The 15,947-nt window shown below is 37.1% G+C and overlaps 1 protein-coding gene across 1 annotated transcript in view; it reads right to left on the bottom strand.

Annotated features, from left to right (window-relative positions):
- Window positions 1-335: 335 nt before the first annotated feature.
- Window positions 336-15,947, bottom strand: part of LOC126297830 (galactosylgalactosylxylosylprotein 3-beta-glucuronosyltransferase P-like) — a 384,927-nt gene continuing 369,315 nt past the window's right edge. The window contains exons 4-7 of the mRNA XM_049989075.1: window positions 15,067-15,224; window positions 7,935-8,111; window positions 7,567-7,680; window positions 336-1,506 (exon numbers count right to left, since the gene is read on the bottom strand). Coding sequence (XP_049845032.1) covers window positions 1,399-1,506; window positions 7,567-7,680; window positions 7,935-8,111; window positions 15,067-15,224 — 557 coding nt within the window. The 3' untranslated portion in view covers window positions 336-1,398. The remainder of the gene's footprint in view (window positions 1,507-7,566; window positions 7,681-7,934; window positions 8,112-15,066; window positions 15,225-15,947) is intronic.

The raw sequence follows: 15,947 nt of genomic DNA on the forward strand, positions 1-15,947 counted from the left end.
AGATGAAGAACTTCGTGTCTACCTTCTGCGTGATGGACAATCCATATCATACACTCTGATCACCGCACCTGGTGCAGTTCCCATTGCATAACTGTGGTTAAATTATTCTTTCTTCCTTCCACAATCCCAATCTCACACTGACTTGCAATAAGCTGACCAAAGCACCCTCATTCCCAGGTGCAATGATACTATAGTCAAGTAATGTAAGCTCAAATCAGCTTCTGCAGCTATGTGATAAATGTGTACCTGACATGCATTTTATAAATAATACAGCATTTATGAAGTTGAGGAAACATAAACCCCAAGGGTATTTGGTAAAGTAATAGAATAACCAGTGAGTCAAAAGACTGCTTGTATTGTTAATGGACATCATCACAAAATAATTACAGGGCTCAGTACATTATTACATGAAAACATAATTTATCAATTTACAACCACATTGTATTCAAGGCATGTAAAATCCCTGCCAGTGTGACAATCCTAGAGTGATAACATAGGTACTTACAACTAGGATATTACATGTTTGTTTATTGTTCAGAGTGAGTTGTATTGATAGTCTGAATGACACAGGTATTTTAGAATATCTACTTTAGGCAAATAAATATATTATTGTGTTCTACAATGGCCTGGTCTCTGTGATTCAGGTATTGCATAACTACAGTCAAAATGCGTTTATGAGCACTTCATGTCTTTGACCTAGCACATTGTACATACATTACGGTCATTTGTTTTCTCTCTCTCTCTCTCTCTCTCTCTCTCTCTCTCTCTCTCTCTCTCTCTCTCTCTCTCTCTACACACACACACACACACACACACACACACACACACACACACACACACAGACTTACACATGGAGGCACACACAAATGAATATTCTATTCCTTTCTTACTTTTTCTACTTTTAACAATGGTGGAGCAATCGTTACAGCCAATTGATAGCTTATTGGTGTTCAAGCAGGTATGTATGAGTCCATATTTTTATAGATCACAGCTGCAAATTTCTTAAGCTAATTATTAGTTCCTAATTTATAAAATGGAAAGCACCTTGTTACAGCAATGATATGGGTAATACTTTTACAAATGAAGGTATACGTAGAAGGAGATTTCAAAAATGAGTATTTCCTTTGATTTAGAAGAAAGTTATAGGTTTACTATTAAGATGTGAACTTTTTAGGGTATGATAAAGTTATCATCTCAATAGCTGAAGATCAAAGGAAGAATTTACTGATAAGAAAATATTCATTACTAGTTTTAGTGTGAAAATTTTTCAGTATTTAAATGGAAGTATGAAATGTGACTTTCAATTAATGAAATCAGCAGAAAATACTTTCATATCACAGGTTATGAATGTTATGATGGCACTTCAGTTACATTTATATCATCTGTGACTGAACTGCCCTACACAATTATTTTCTTTAGAAGTACCAAATTTGTATTATTGTATTTTTTCATGTCTAGAGCTGCTGATACTTCATTCTTCTTAGTCTGAGTGTGCCACACCAATACCTAAAACAATCACAAGAAATTATCACAAAAAATTTTCTGAGTCAGTATTTTTTTAAATAGTTTGTTTGTCAATATTCTGTAATCATCAACTGACTGAAATTGTTAGTAATTAAAGTAAAATGATTTGCATACTTTTTCTATGCCTGAAGTGTATATTTTAATATTCCTACAAAGTACAGAAAAATACACTGAAAAACCAAAGAAATTGGCACACCTGCCCCCCCCCCCCCCCCCCCCCCGAGCATGCAGAAGTGCTGCAACACAACATGGCATGGACTCGACTAATGCCTGAAGTAGTGCTGGAGAGAAATGAAACCATGAATACTGCTGGGCTATCCATAAATCCATAAGATTATCAGAGGATGGAGGTCTCTTCTGAACAGCATGATGCAAGGCATCCCAGATATGCTCAGTAATGTTCATGTCTGGGGAGTTTGATGGCCAGCAGAAGTGTTTACACTCAGAAGAGTGTTCCTGGAGCCACTCTGTAGCAATGCTGAACATGTGGGGTGTTGCATTATCCTGCTGGAATTGCCAAGGGTCAGTCAGAATGCCCAATGGACATGAATGGATGAAGGTGATCAGACAGGATATTTATGTATGTGTCACCTGTCAGAGTTGTATCTAGATGTATCAGGCATCTCATATAATTCTGACTGCACATGTTCCACACTGTTACAGAGCCTCCACCAGCTTGAACAGTTCATTACTGACATACAGGGTCCATGGATTACTGAGGTTGTCTCCATACTCATACACATCCCTCTGCTCAATACTTTTTGAAACGAGACTCGTCAGAACAGGCAACATGTTTCCAGTCATCAACAGTCCAATGTTGGTGTGGACGGGCCCAGGTGAGGTGTAAAGCTTTGAGTTGTCCAGTCATCAAGGGTATATGAGTGGGCCTTCGACTCCGAAGGCCCATATAAATTATGTTTTGTTGAATGGTTCATGTGCTGACACTTTTTGATGGCCCAGCATTGAAATCTACAGAAGATTTGCAATTCTGGCATGTGGAACAATTCTCTTCAGTTTTCATTATTCCTGTTGTTGCAGGATCTTTTCCGGCCATAGTGATGTTGGAGATTTGATGTTTTATCAGATTCCTGATATTCACGGCACACTTGTGAAATGGTCGTATGGAAAAAACACCACTTCATTGCTACCATGGAGATGCTGTGTCCCATTGCTTGTACACTGACTATAACACCACATTCAAACTCACTTAATCCTTGATAATCTGTCATTGTAGCAACAGCAACTGATCTAACAACTGCACCAGACACTTGTTTTGCTATATAGGCGTTGCCGACTGCAGTGCCATACTCTGCCTGTTTACATATCTCTGTATTTGTATGTGCATGCCTATACCAGTTTCTTTGGTGCTTCAGTGTACTTTCCAATTTATTCTGGGTTTCTTAACATTCATTATGTACTGACAATGAAATGATTACAAATTATACTAACATCATATCTATTAAATGTTTACTGTAGTTAATAATGCAACAGTAATAATTAAACATAAGCAGTACCATACTTATATATGACAAAAATGAATTCAAGCAAGGACCTGTAATTCAATTATAAGGATAATAAGCTCATTCACAGTGACACCTTGCATCTATCACTGTAAGTACTAATGTATGTCACAGTTTTAAATTCCTCATTGTTATCAATAATACAACATACACATATGTATGATGCAAATGGAGGGCAGTAGTCACACTACATAATTCTCAGGAGGTGAGAGGAAAGAGGACACTGAAGTATAACAGAGTAACATGGCATGAAGTACACACTGTAGTTGTCAAAAAGGCAGAAATTGAAAAAAATTAAAAAGAGAGAAAAATGATGTGAAAATTAATAAGAAATGTATATAATTTTTTTTGCTTCTATAAAAGGAACAGTACTGTTTTTAACAAAAATGGACAGATGCTCTGGATGTAAGTACTTCTCACAGAATTAAACTGGATGTGTTAATTTACAGATATTGAAAGCTAACTATATGTTTTCCCTTGATGGTGATAATCAAATGCTACCATGTCTGTATTGAAATAATTATTATTCTCCACATTGTTCATAGACTCATTACATGTAGAATAAAATAGATATAAAACTAGAGAGATACAAACTTGTTGGGCAATGAATTGTAATTGTAGATAGTGCGACCTTTTTAGAAGTAGGGTGTTATACTACCTTATAAAAAACTATACAGTCACAAATGGAAGGAAAATTAATTAATGATCAAACTTACACAAACAGTCAAAATACCTTGCAGGGAAAAAGAAAGGAAAAAGAAAGCAAAGAAAATTTCAAATGATGCAATGTAAACATTAATGAGAATGAGAGTATCAATTAAAAGCAATAGAAGTATAATAGAATCTGCTGGAAACTAAACTAAACTATTCAGATGTTTTCAGAAGGATGTGAGAGGACATAATTAATATTTTGTAACAGAAACAATTGAAAACAGTATGAATATGAGGAAAAGCAAAACTTATGCTGAATAGATGTTGCAATTGAGTTGACATAAGGCACACTTACTAAAAACAGAGAGAAAGTTGTACATGCATTAGAAAGATTTCTGTAAATGTTTTTATAGTTCCTACGTGAATAAAAAACACAGAGAATGAATAATGATAATCTAGTAGTAATGTCAAATGAAGTGTATAAAGCCTCCAAGAAATGAGGAAAGGAAATGCATCTGGAAATAATGGAGTTTCAACAGAAATAATTCAAGTGTGAGAAAAAAGTAATAAAAATAAACAGGCAAACATTTTTATAGAAGAACTGTGGAGTAAGTTAAGTTCCCAAGATTTGAATGATACTGTAATTCACAGAATGATATTATGTAACATCTGAAGCTGCTGTATAATTTATTTTAAGCGTGGGACTGGTTTTGATCAGAAACCAATTTCTAGTACAAAGTTTTGTAAACTGTGGATTTCTAAATATATAGCATGTCAAAATGTTATTTATAAATATTATATATTCAAACTAATGTCAAAATATCATATTTACAAACAAAATTTTGTCATGCAAAGACAGTTGCTTATATGCAACACAAGCTGATGATAAAAATTTGTACTGGGAAATGGCCTCCAACCGTAACTGCTTCTACAATTAAAACTAAATTATACAGCAGCTTCATGTTTTACTTAATGCCATTTCTATGATTACTCAAAGCTATGGAACTAAATCAAAGAAAACTATTTTTGAACATTGTAATTGTTCTACTTCACAAGTATGCAGAAAGTGCAGAGATAAAAATTTTAGATCTGCTGCTGTAATTGCCATAATGTACAGATATTCACTAAAATTATCTCCAGCTCCATAGAAAGAAATTGGATTTGACTGAATTGGAAGTAAAATGTAAGTAGAAGCAAATGTAGTGCAATAGATTATTTGCAAGTCATGAACAAAATTATAGAGTAGAATGTGTGTGACCACTTTTGCTGCAATTTATAGAATGAGGAAGCTTCTGATTTGTTTTAAACAAATCTGTACTATTAGCCCTCATGAAACCTATGTATATCAATGCTACAGATTCCATAAGACTCCATTATAGTTGAATATTCAGAATTGAAAGGATGTTTCATAAGACCAAAAGTATTATCTGAAACTATGCATAATATTTTCATATCCATAAAGTGAAAAAAGTAGGAGGAATACGTGTTACAGGAGCATACTGTATATGAATCACCTTCACTTTGGTGAGGACATTGTATGATTTCTCTACAGTAGAAATAAACTTCCATAGTTAACGGAGGAAATTAATAGACAAAGTTAAAAGTAGATCTGAGGCCCCATCACAACAAAGCTAAAATATGTATAATCAATACATCAAAAAGAAATCAGTACAAATTAGCAAGGTCAAGGGGAAAAAAGTACACTGGGAAGACACTGTTGATTTTGATCTGATGATGGCATTTGCCACCTGAGGGCAAATGCCTGATACCGTACTGATAATGGTTTCAACATTGTCTGCCAACAAATAGCATAGTGGCATAACTACCAGAGTGCCATTTGTGTTTTCCCTTTGATAGGAAATGCTCACAGCCAGAAGGTTTAGTGTGATGCAAATGTATGAAGCAAAGAAGTAACCATGCCATCATGCCATGGAGACACACTCATGATTCCTGCAGCCAACTAAGTGAGTCTGAAATGGGTCACATTGCGGCCTTCCAAGTGAAAGGATACGATACAAATTGGATGTACTGTGTAAATTGTGCATTGATGCTTGTATCAGTGGTCATGTAAACACTCTAACACCCATAAATAAAGTTCTGGATGTCCACGCAGTACAGACACCCACCAAGATAATTGTATTGTAAGGGCAGCAGTGGCAGATTGTACAGTTACCACAGCACAGATAAGAGGGCTTATGAGCCCAGGTGTGTCAACATGAACTCTTGCCGACTGGTTATTAGCAGTGGGACTACAGACAGGCACACCTATAGCGCACCTTCCATTCATGTCACACCATCAACGTGTGTGGCTTGACTGGTGCCATCAGTGGAACACTTGGAAGATGGGATGGTGCACTGTGGTCTTCAGCAATAAAAGCAGATTCTGCCTGCATGCAAGTGAGGGTCATTTGCACTTATGACATAAACCTGATGAGCACTGTCTCAGAGTGCATTCATCCAAGACTCACTGGCTGCATCTGAGGCATTATGGTCTGGGGTGCAGTAAGCTACAACTCTCGTTCACCTTTGGTGTTTCTGGAGGGGATGCTAACAAGTGCTCAGCATGTGCAGAAAATTATCAGACCAGTCCTTTTTCCATTCTGGCAACAGGAAGGTGATGTGTTGTTCCAACAGGACAATACTCACCCACATGCTGCCTGTGAAATTCAATGTGCTGTGTAAAACATGGAGCAACTTCCCTGGCCAGAACAATCTCTGGACTTGTCTCCTATCGACCACATGTGGAGAATGATGGGACAGGGACTCATGTGACTCATCGACTAACAACTCTTATAGAACTATGTGAACAAGAGGAGCAAGTGTGGCATAACATATCCCACAATAGTATTTGCCATCTGTATGATTGGCTGGAGCCAGAGTCAGTGCCTCCAATGCCACCCATGGAAGCTACAACATGAACAAATATGGGTGTTTCAACATTGGTTGATACCTGGTACATCAGAACTGCCTATGGTATTGATCTTTAAATGTAATCATTTAATGAACACCATATTCGATGTTGTGACTTTAAATCTTGAGTCAATTGGAAGCCTCATAAATAGTGTACTAATTTGTTTCCAGCAGTGTATAAAAAGTCCACGAGTTTTTGTATTTTGGGCGATTGAAGACAATGGTTGGTTGGGCAGCAAAAGAAATACTCTACAAGAGGAAAAATAACATGGGGTGCTTTTGGTAAACAAACCAAATTTTCAAGATCAAGATACTGACATGTCTGAAGCACAGAGTTTGCAGACAGTGTCTGTAACAAACACGGATTTTGCCAACATGATGTGGACTTTTAATGAGAAAAATATTCAAAAGATGAGTGTTGTTTGGTTATCAATGGAGTGATGTCTGTTGGGAATTACTGGGGGGTATCAACAGACAAATGAATATACCAGGGACTAGATTAAAGCACACAATTTAATCATGATGATACTGAAAATGAAGTAGAGGTAGGCAGGAGATAAGAAAAGATGAAGAAGACAACCTATAAAAGTGTATAGATGACATTAAGGAAATGCAGATGTAGCATGAAAGTGTAACTCTGAAGACTGTAATGTACTGAAATGTCTAGAGAAGGCCTTTATCTAGCAGTGAATGTCAAATGGAACCTACTGCAAAACATCCCAGCCTCAGTTATTGAAATTTTAAAGTAGCAAATATAGAATGTACATAGCACACAGATTTTCTCTATCCTTAAAATTTATGTAGTTATAGATGCCAAATTCTGGTACAGTTTATTTTGTCATTGATATTCTATTTTTCCCTAAAATAATATTCCCTTACATATTGGCTTATTTACATGGCCCATATGATCATATACAGACAATGTACTGCATGATTTTGGACTTAATGGATTTAATGTTACCTTGGTGCAGTTGTTGGCTTTTAGTTCTATTTCATGGGGCTCAAATGGTGCCAGGCTTTTCAAAAAACCATCTTCTTCAAAGCCAGGCTTGAATGGCATGGAAGCTTTTGGTCTCTGTAAATATAAAGTTATGAAACTTTTACATAAATAAATAAGGATTTCTTGTAGTATAGATAAATGCATCTGTTGAGCAGATAAGTAACAGTTCATATATTCTTCTCTTATTCTCAGGTTGTGATGACACTTGAAAAATCAACCTTTGACAAATACACTCAATAACTGCCTTGTTTACAAAAATAGTTACTAAAAATAATTAATTACACTTCTGTACTTCTCTATTTAATATTGAAATGTTAGCAGTGGCTTACCTGCAGCAAGAATTCCACACTGACTGCAAACCCTGCCATATCTACAGGAAACTTGCGTCCAGCAACCCAACCATCATAGAAGCCCTTAAATCTGCCATCTGCAACCACAGGTGTGCTAAGACCATACTTTGTGCACAAGCCTACAGGCCACATGGCTACTCTCTTGGTAGATCGGATCTGTAAGAAGTACAAGACACTGATTACAGAAAATACTGTGCCCTAGAAAGTATCATTAGATTAAAATTAGACACCTCTAGCACATACAAAGTGAAACTGTAAGATACGAGAAAAGGAATGGATGAGAACACACAGAGAGATAGTGGGTGAAGAGGGGGTAAAGACATGATAAAAATGAGACTTTGGATAAATCACACTGCAGGTCAGACCAGCAATTTATTGGGCAGTCTTGGCTGGGAAGTCTTTGACCACCAACCCTATAGTCATGACCTTGCACTGAGCGATTACCATCTGTTCCGCCACCTCAAACAACACCTCAAATGGCAGTGAACTCTTGGTTATCAGAGCAGGCAGCAAGTTTTTATGAAGAGGGTATTTTAAAATTGGTTGAGAGGTATGATACATGTTTCAACAAAATTGGCAACTATGCCAAAAAATAAAGTAAAGCATTTACTTTCTGAACATAAATTTACTTTTTTGAAATAACCTTTCATTGTGTACTTATGTTCAAATGGACCTTACTTAAAAAACACGCCTCATATTTAGAAGGAGGCTTTTATTTGCTACTAACAGTCTTCATGAGGTTGTTAAAATATTTAAGGCATGCACATGCTTCACAAAATTCAAAAAATTTGGGCTGATTTTCTTGTAATGAGAAATAAGCAAAGTATTGGTTCAAAATTTAAAATTGTAATTACCACCTTTTGGACTATCATACAATATTTACAATGTGAATGGCATCTCTGGAAACTGCAGCTGTTGTTGAAGTAGGTGTAATAGGATTTGCTGTTGTTTAATTGCACATGAGGCCCTCTTTCCAATTTCTAATAAACCAGAAATTAAATACTATGTATGTGTATTGAATCATTTTCAACATATTCACTACAGTGACAGAGACATTACTTATAATAAGTCTGTGGTTTCTTATTTGGGCCATCTCATTATGGTGTCCAACAGCTTCTCATTTGGGGATCATCTCTAATGAGCTTGTCACTGATGTAATGGTAAATCCTAATCATCCTTACTCATTTGAAGGAGCATAGTATGTCTACCTTTGGGTAAACAGTCACTGTGGCTGCATATAATTTATTTTTGGGAAATCTATAAATTTTCTTTACAACCATTGGTAGGTACTTGCTATCATGAGGCATTATGCTGCTGCATGATAAGGTACTGTCCAACAACATGCTGCTGTAGGCATTCAAGATCAGTTATTTAAGTGAAAGGGGCTGGATCAGTCTCTCAACAGTTCAGACTGGTTTCAAGCTACTTCCATCATATTCTGAAGAAGAAGTAGTTGGGCAAATGTAATTTCATCTCAAATGAGGAGCTGCAGGAAATCATGATGGCTTGGCTTGACTAGCAGCAGCCTTTTTGGAGAGGGGACTGGAAAGCTGGTAGACTGTTACAGCAAATGTCTCAATGACCATGGTGATTATACTTCAAAACAGTAATTCTATGTACTACTTGTACAAAAACTCTTAAAATTCATTGTTATTCCACATTCTGAGCCTATCAGAGAATGACAAAGAAACAGAAATAAAAGCATTGTCCACTTAATTGAACTTTGAGTTTTACTTCCCATTGTGTTACACTACTCAGCTAAGCTGAAGTTCAGTTTTGGAAATGTGGTATCTGATCTTTAAGCATTTTTAAGTACCAATGTTTGCATGGTACTCACTGCTGACAGAGTTCAGGTTTAGGTGTTGTAAGTTAGCAAAAGTGTGACATCGCCCATTATCTCAGACAAACCTTTCTTGTCAGTAAAACAGCACATATATTAAAGCAAATATTCAGTTCCACTGACAGAGCTTAGTGGAAACCTTTCTAAATCTTTCTATTAACTGCAAAAGACTCTTCTTTTTCTCATGCTTTTGTCTTGCATTGGTGCAAGATCAGCATGTTTATGAATGGATTTGGCATGGTTAGTTTAATGGGTGGCCACTCCTTGCCCCTTTACCCCTTGGGATGGAATATGTGCACCCCAACTATCTGTATGTAGTGTTAGTCAAGAGATATAGAGTAAACGTCCTCTGATTGTTTGTGGAATATGTAACTCAGGTGGGACTTTGACTGAGGTGGGATGTGGGTACCAGCACAGTATTCACATAGTGGAATGTGGAAAACCACCTAAAACTCACATTCAGGCTGGCTGCCTCACTGACTTTCATAGTTAATACACCTGACGGATTTGGTATGGGGCTGTCACATCTATCTATCTATCTCAGAAGTGACACTTTAACATTCACAGATATCTTGGCAGGTTGCAAAAGACTCTGATGTTCCCATCAAAAATTGAACTTGGGGCCTCTTTGTCAGCAGAAAGTGATGCTAACCACAAAACTATTAAGGACTTGAAACCACATACAGATAGAGAGACTGGGAAGTATCTGCCTTCAAGTAGTGTCACAATAACTTCAATTATTGCCAATACAAACCTTTAAAATAAAAGACAATACTCCTAACTTTTGAAAGAATAAGTTCCTTCTCTTGGGAAGGTAATGGGAAGGTTAAGTGACTCAGACAACAGGCTAGGCAATAATAGTACATTAAGAAGTGTTGTGCCAGATTCAGCTCAGAGATGATGGAAAGAACTGAGGTGAAGCCAAATTGGATTAAATGAGGAACAGAAGTGAAATGAACAAAGACAAATGCAATTAAAGAACAAAAAGAAAAGCAAAAATGATAGGCAAAGGCAAAAAGAGAAAAAAGTGGGAGGTGTAGCTAATATGAGTGAAAGTGTAGGGAGAAGTAAATAAAAACATAACAAAATAAGATCAAAATAGAACAAACCACATACAGGAAAGGAAGGTTAGGTTAACTGTTGTTAAGTGAAGGAGGGTGGTAGGATGAGACGATACGGTGGAGAGTGACTTCTCACATCTAGAATTCAGAGATGTTAGTACTAGGTGCGAGGATTCAAATTCCATGTGTGAAATAGCAGGCACACATGTCTCTTGAATCATTCTATAGTGTACACTCCACGTGTGGGTTCTGGACATCCCAAAGGTGGACCAGACTTCCGTGAACATTCATAAGTTCTGTTATATTGGTGGTTGTCATCATTATGTAGATAGCTATTCAGTAAACACATGTCAACTTACAAAAAACATGGGTGTGTGTATTGTGTATTGAACCGGGGACCTAGAGATGGAGAGGCTTCCTCCTGCCATAGCCCTCAGTGGTTCACAGCCCCATAACAGGCCACAGCAGTGCACCCGCCTCACCACTGCCCCACACCAAACCCAGAGTTATATGGTTATTGTGCAGTTTGGCCCCCAGTGGACACCCCCCCCCCCCCCCCTTTTGGGAACATCTCACACCAAATGAGTGTAGCCCCAATGTTTGCATGGTAGAATAATTATGGTGTATGCATATGTGGAGACAGTGTTTGTGCAGCAATCCCTGACATAGTGTAACTGAGGTGGAATAAGGGGGACCAGCCCGCATTTGCTGAGGCAGATAGAAAACCACCTTAGAAACCATGCACGGGCTGGCCAGCACACTGGATCTCGACACAAACCCTCCAGGTGTATTTGTGCCGGGGACTGGCATGGCTTCCTGCTCGGAAAGCAGCGCGTTACACTGTACAGCTAGCAGGCTGGGCAACAACATGGGTAGTTTTACATTTAGCCCTTGTTTTAATATTGTGCAATATGCCAGTGGTGTAACTGGAGTGGCTGGTAATGGCCAAGAGTGGGGTTTATGTAGTAAGAGGTAGGAAGTGTAGGAACACAGGAATAGAAACTCTGGAGCAGAAATGGTGGCCTGGGAATGTCCTAGTTTGACAGACATGGCGTGAAGGTTAGGAGGATAATGGGAGGTGGCAGTGTATGGAATGGGCAATGTATTAAGGAAAACTATCTAATTTCAGGACTTGACTTGAGAAAGTCATAGCCCTGGTCAGATAACCTAATGAGGCCTGGGTTGTACTGAGCAATGAAAGCAATGCTTCTAATATTTGTGGAAGTCATAGCACTGCTAGTTGGACAAAATGAAGTGTAGACTGCCTGGGAGATTTCTTTCTGGACAAGAATTGTTGCAGGAGAACAACACATGGGAGAGATTATTAGAAAAGGTGCTGAAGTATTTGGTGTTGGAGCAGATACCACATCACATATAGCCTGGGTGTTTGAGAGAGAGCACAAGAGATGGAAGTGGCAGCATCTTTTGAAATGAAGAGACTGCCATTTATTGGTTGGGTTGATGGGAACCAAATTTGGATGCGAGTCCCAATGACATGGAGAGGGAAGTAACTTGTTATGTCAAGAAGGATTAGGTGAAGATCAGGTGAAAAAACATATTACACTGTAGTTGCAAACCCAGAAACTCTTCTTCGCCAATAGACCACATTGAATGAATAATAATGAGTCTGTACGAAGTCAGAGGTCAAAGATTTTTGGAAGTGAGCACTGCTTCTTCTGTAAGGATTACTGAACAATTAAAATAGGACAGAGTGACTCAAGTTCTTATGAACCCATTCCAATGTTTTGTTTGTGGTTCTGGCCCACTAACATGAAGAAATTATAGATAGCTAATAGGACTGTAAACAGGTGTTTTGGGCAACTTTCAGTTTGTTGTTTGGAGAGTAATGTTCAAGGGCCATGAGATTTTTGTGTCTATGGGAAGTTGGTGTAGAGAGGGGTTACATCAATGTTAACAAGAATGGGCTAAGATAGGAAGGTGATGAGAACTGATTTGAGTATCTCCAGGAAACAGTGCATCAGTGCATTTTATTAACCCAAATTCAGTTAGGGGCTTTGAGACCTAGCACAATGTGATGGCTTGAAAGGTTCTCTTTGTGTACTTTAAGTAGTAGAGAGAAGGTAGGTGAGAGTGAATCAGGAAAGGAAAGGTGTTCTGTGGAGACATTTTTGTATAACTGTGAGGAGTCTAGGGATTTTGAAATGTTTTGTAGACCAGTTTGATTTTTAAGAAATGTGGTAATGAGAAACAGTTTTATTTTACAAAATGTCTGCAAGCTAATGTAGTTTTCCATAAACATAAATCAACTACTATCTCATGAAGGAGTTTCATTAATAAACAAAGATTATCAGCTGAGTAATTTCATACTCACATGATACAAATAAGTGGGAGAGATAGAACTTGCATATGGTGACTCTGATATACATTTCCTGCATTTTTCTGAGATATTTTAAGGTTAATGTGAAGGTGGTTCCTTTAATAACTCCAGCCAGTTTCCCAACATATCCCTGTCTTATCCAATCTATCCATATCTAATATTCATTTAATCCTATCTATGTTAAAAAGCTTGTTATATCTTCTAAGTAAATGGAAAAAAGTTGCACAGCTTCATATACTTTGAATTATATAAAAGTAAATATAAAAAGCCAATGATAACAATTAAATGATTAGTTCCACACAAAAATGCAATGGAATAGTTTTCTTGTAGCTAAATGAATGACTCCTACAATACATTAAAATTAATTGCACACACACACACACACACACACACACACACACACACACACACACACACACACACTTGTTACAGGGATCTGATAAAAGGATAAATTTAACTAAGAGATAATTTTTCCATTTTTCTTTTCTTGTGCTGTTGTCCCTCATCAGTGAGGGTTAGTAGGGTTATGAGTGGATTTGGTATTGTTAGTATAAACTGTTTAGTGGGTGGCTGGATACCCTTCCTGTTGTCACTTCGTTACCCCAGTGGGATATGCCCCAACTGTCTGTGTGCAGTGCTATTCATGTAATAGAGAGTGGGGGTTTCTGAAATGTTTGTGAATTGTGTAACTGAGAGGGACTGTAATACCATCCCAGTAGTCACGTTGTGAGATGCAGATAACCACCTAACTGTCGCATCCAGGCTGGCCAGCACACCGACTCTTGTTGTCAGATTTCGTCTGGGGTCAGTGCAGATCCCTGTCCAAGAAGTGATTTTTAATATGCACAACTATGTGGGCTGGAGTAACTAAGAGACTGTGCAATGTAATAATAAAGATATTACACATATACTGACTAGAATACAAATCTTCACTTTATTTGTGGGGATGTGGCACTCTCTGAAATATGAAGAGTGTACAGAAATCAAATTAAACTGACCAGGTAAAAGACCATTAAATGTAATGGGACCAAACATTTAATTACATTTTCATTTATAACCAAGTATTAACAGCACATATACAGAATAATGCCTCCATTTCATTTACTGTTAATTTCAATGCATGCCACACCCCTGGATCATTTTCAAAGTACCAAGCTAGAAATTGTAATGCATCCACATCAACTAAGCATAAATTGATTTTTCTGTTATGTAGATGGCTACTCATTGTGTCGCTCACCATGCATATTGTACTTTCTTTCATTGTGTTCACAACACACTTCTCAAATGGTGACACTCTACAAGTGACACATACTCTTCATTTAGACACCATGTGATCATGCACACAACTTTCATTATGACCAAACTACAGTCTACCAACAAAATCATGCTCTGTTATCATCTCTAATACTTGTGCCTTCACTCTCAAGGCACATGTTATTAGCAGATTTGCATAGGGACTCATGCAGTTATTATTAAGATGAGGTGTAAGACTGCAGGCGTGGTGTAGTTTCTGAATGCCCTTTGTAATTATTCGATGAAGACAATGTGGTACATGAAAAGAAAACAAAAATATTCAAAACTGACCAAAAATATTTTGAAATGAAAATTAACAATTTATACACTTATTACATGTAAAAGAAATTAAATTAGCTAGCACTGGACTGATGTCTCTATGGTCTTGTTCAATAGAAAGTGTGGAAATTTAAGAAATTACACATGGTATTATTTTTCAGAAGTAATAATGTAGAACTTTTATGTAAGTTAGAGGAGTTATGAGATGATTTTAAGTTCATAAATAACTCTTAAACAACTGGAACTGCAAACACATCATTCTCTACTACTTTCTGTGAAAAAGAAGCTGTGATTTCTTACTTCTTCAAATAACTGAATGTCATAAGTGTTGTCATCATCAGCAAAATAAAAGACCCCTGTGGTTGCATTTGCTCTTATCCACTGCAGTCCCCTATTGCGGTTTGAAACACCACGTGGTTTGGCTCCTTTCCGCTTCTTATACTCCTCTGGCATTGGTGCTGTGCAGAAAATAAATGGTAAATTAGAACAAATCAAAATTCAGGTAACATATGGCACACAGATGTGCATGACCCTGAATAACTAATTGAATTAATTAGTGTATCAACTGAGTTGTTACTATGACAAATAAGAGAATTTGCAATGAAATTCTTCAAGGCTGGAGTCAAGATTACAAAAAGTATGGGATTTATTATTTATGATTACATTAAGTTACTGTAACTGCTTAACTCAACAATTGTTTAAAATATTATATCTTGCTTCACTGGCAATAGTGTGTTTCCTTATTGTATTTTCTCATTGGAGATAGCATGTATAAATGTGAATGATACAAAATCTGAAAATTAGAGCATAATGCTAACGAAAATGAGATAAAATACTATTTGAAAAGGATTTGGTTTCTTCTTTCACACGTAATTAATTTAAAATAGTACCTTGCCATCTCATGCTTTCAAATTTTGTATTGCCTAAACATTGGAGAAGCTGCTTTGTTTTAAAATCTTTGAGGTGAATATATCTATATACTAGACTGAGATTTATGCTCACATTTCTGATATATACCATTATTGCTCTGTCTGGGATGTGTAATAAATCATAACTTAGATTCCAAGACTTACCAAGTGGGAAAGCGCCGGCAGACAGGCACAATGAACAAAACACACAAACACACACACAGAATTACTAGCTTTCGCAACCGATGGTTGCTTCTTCAGGAAGGAGAGGGA

Source organism: Schistocerca gregaria, chromosome X, assembly GCF_023897955.1.
Source record: "Schistocerca gregaria isolate iqSchGreg1 chromosome X, iqSchGreg1.2, whole genome shotgun sequence".
NCBI classification, from domain to species: domain Eukaryota; kingdom Metazoa; phylum Arthropoda; class Insecta; order Orthoptera; family Acrididae; genus Schistocerca; species Schistocerca gregaria.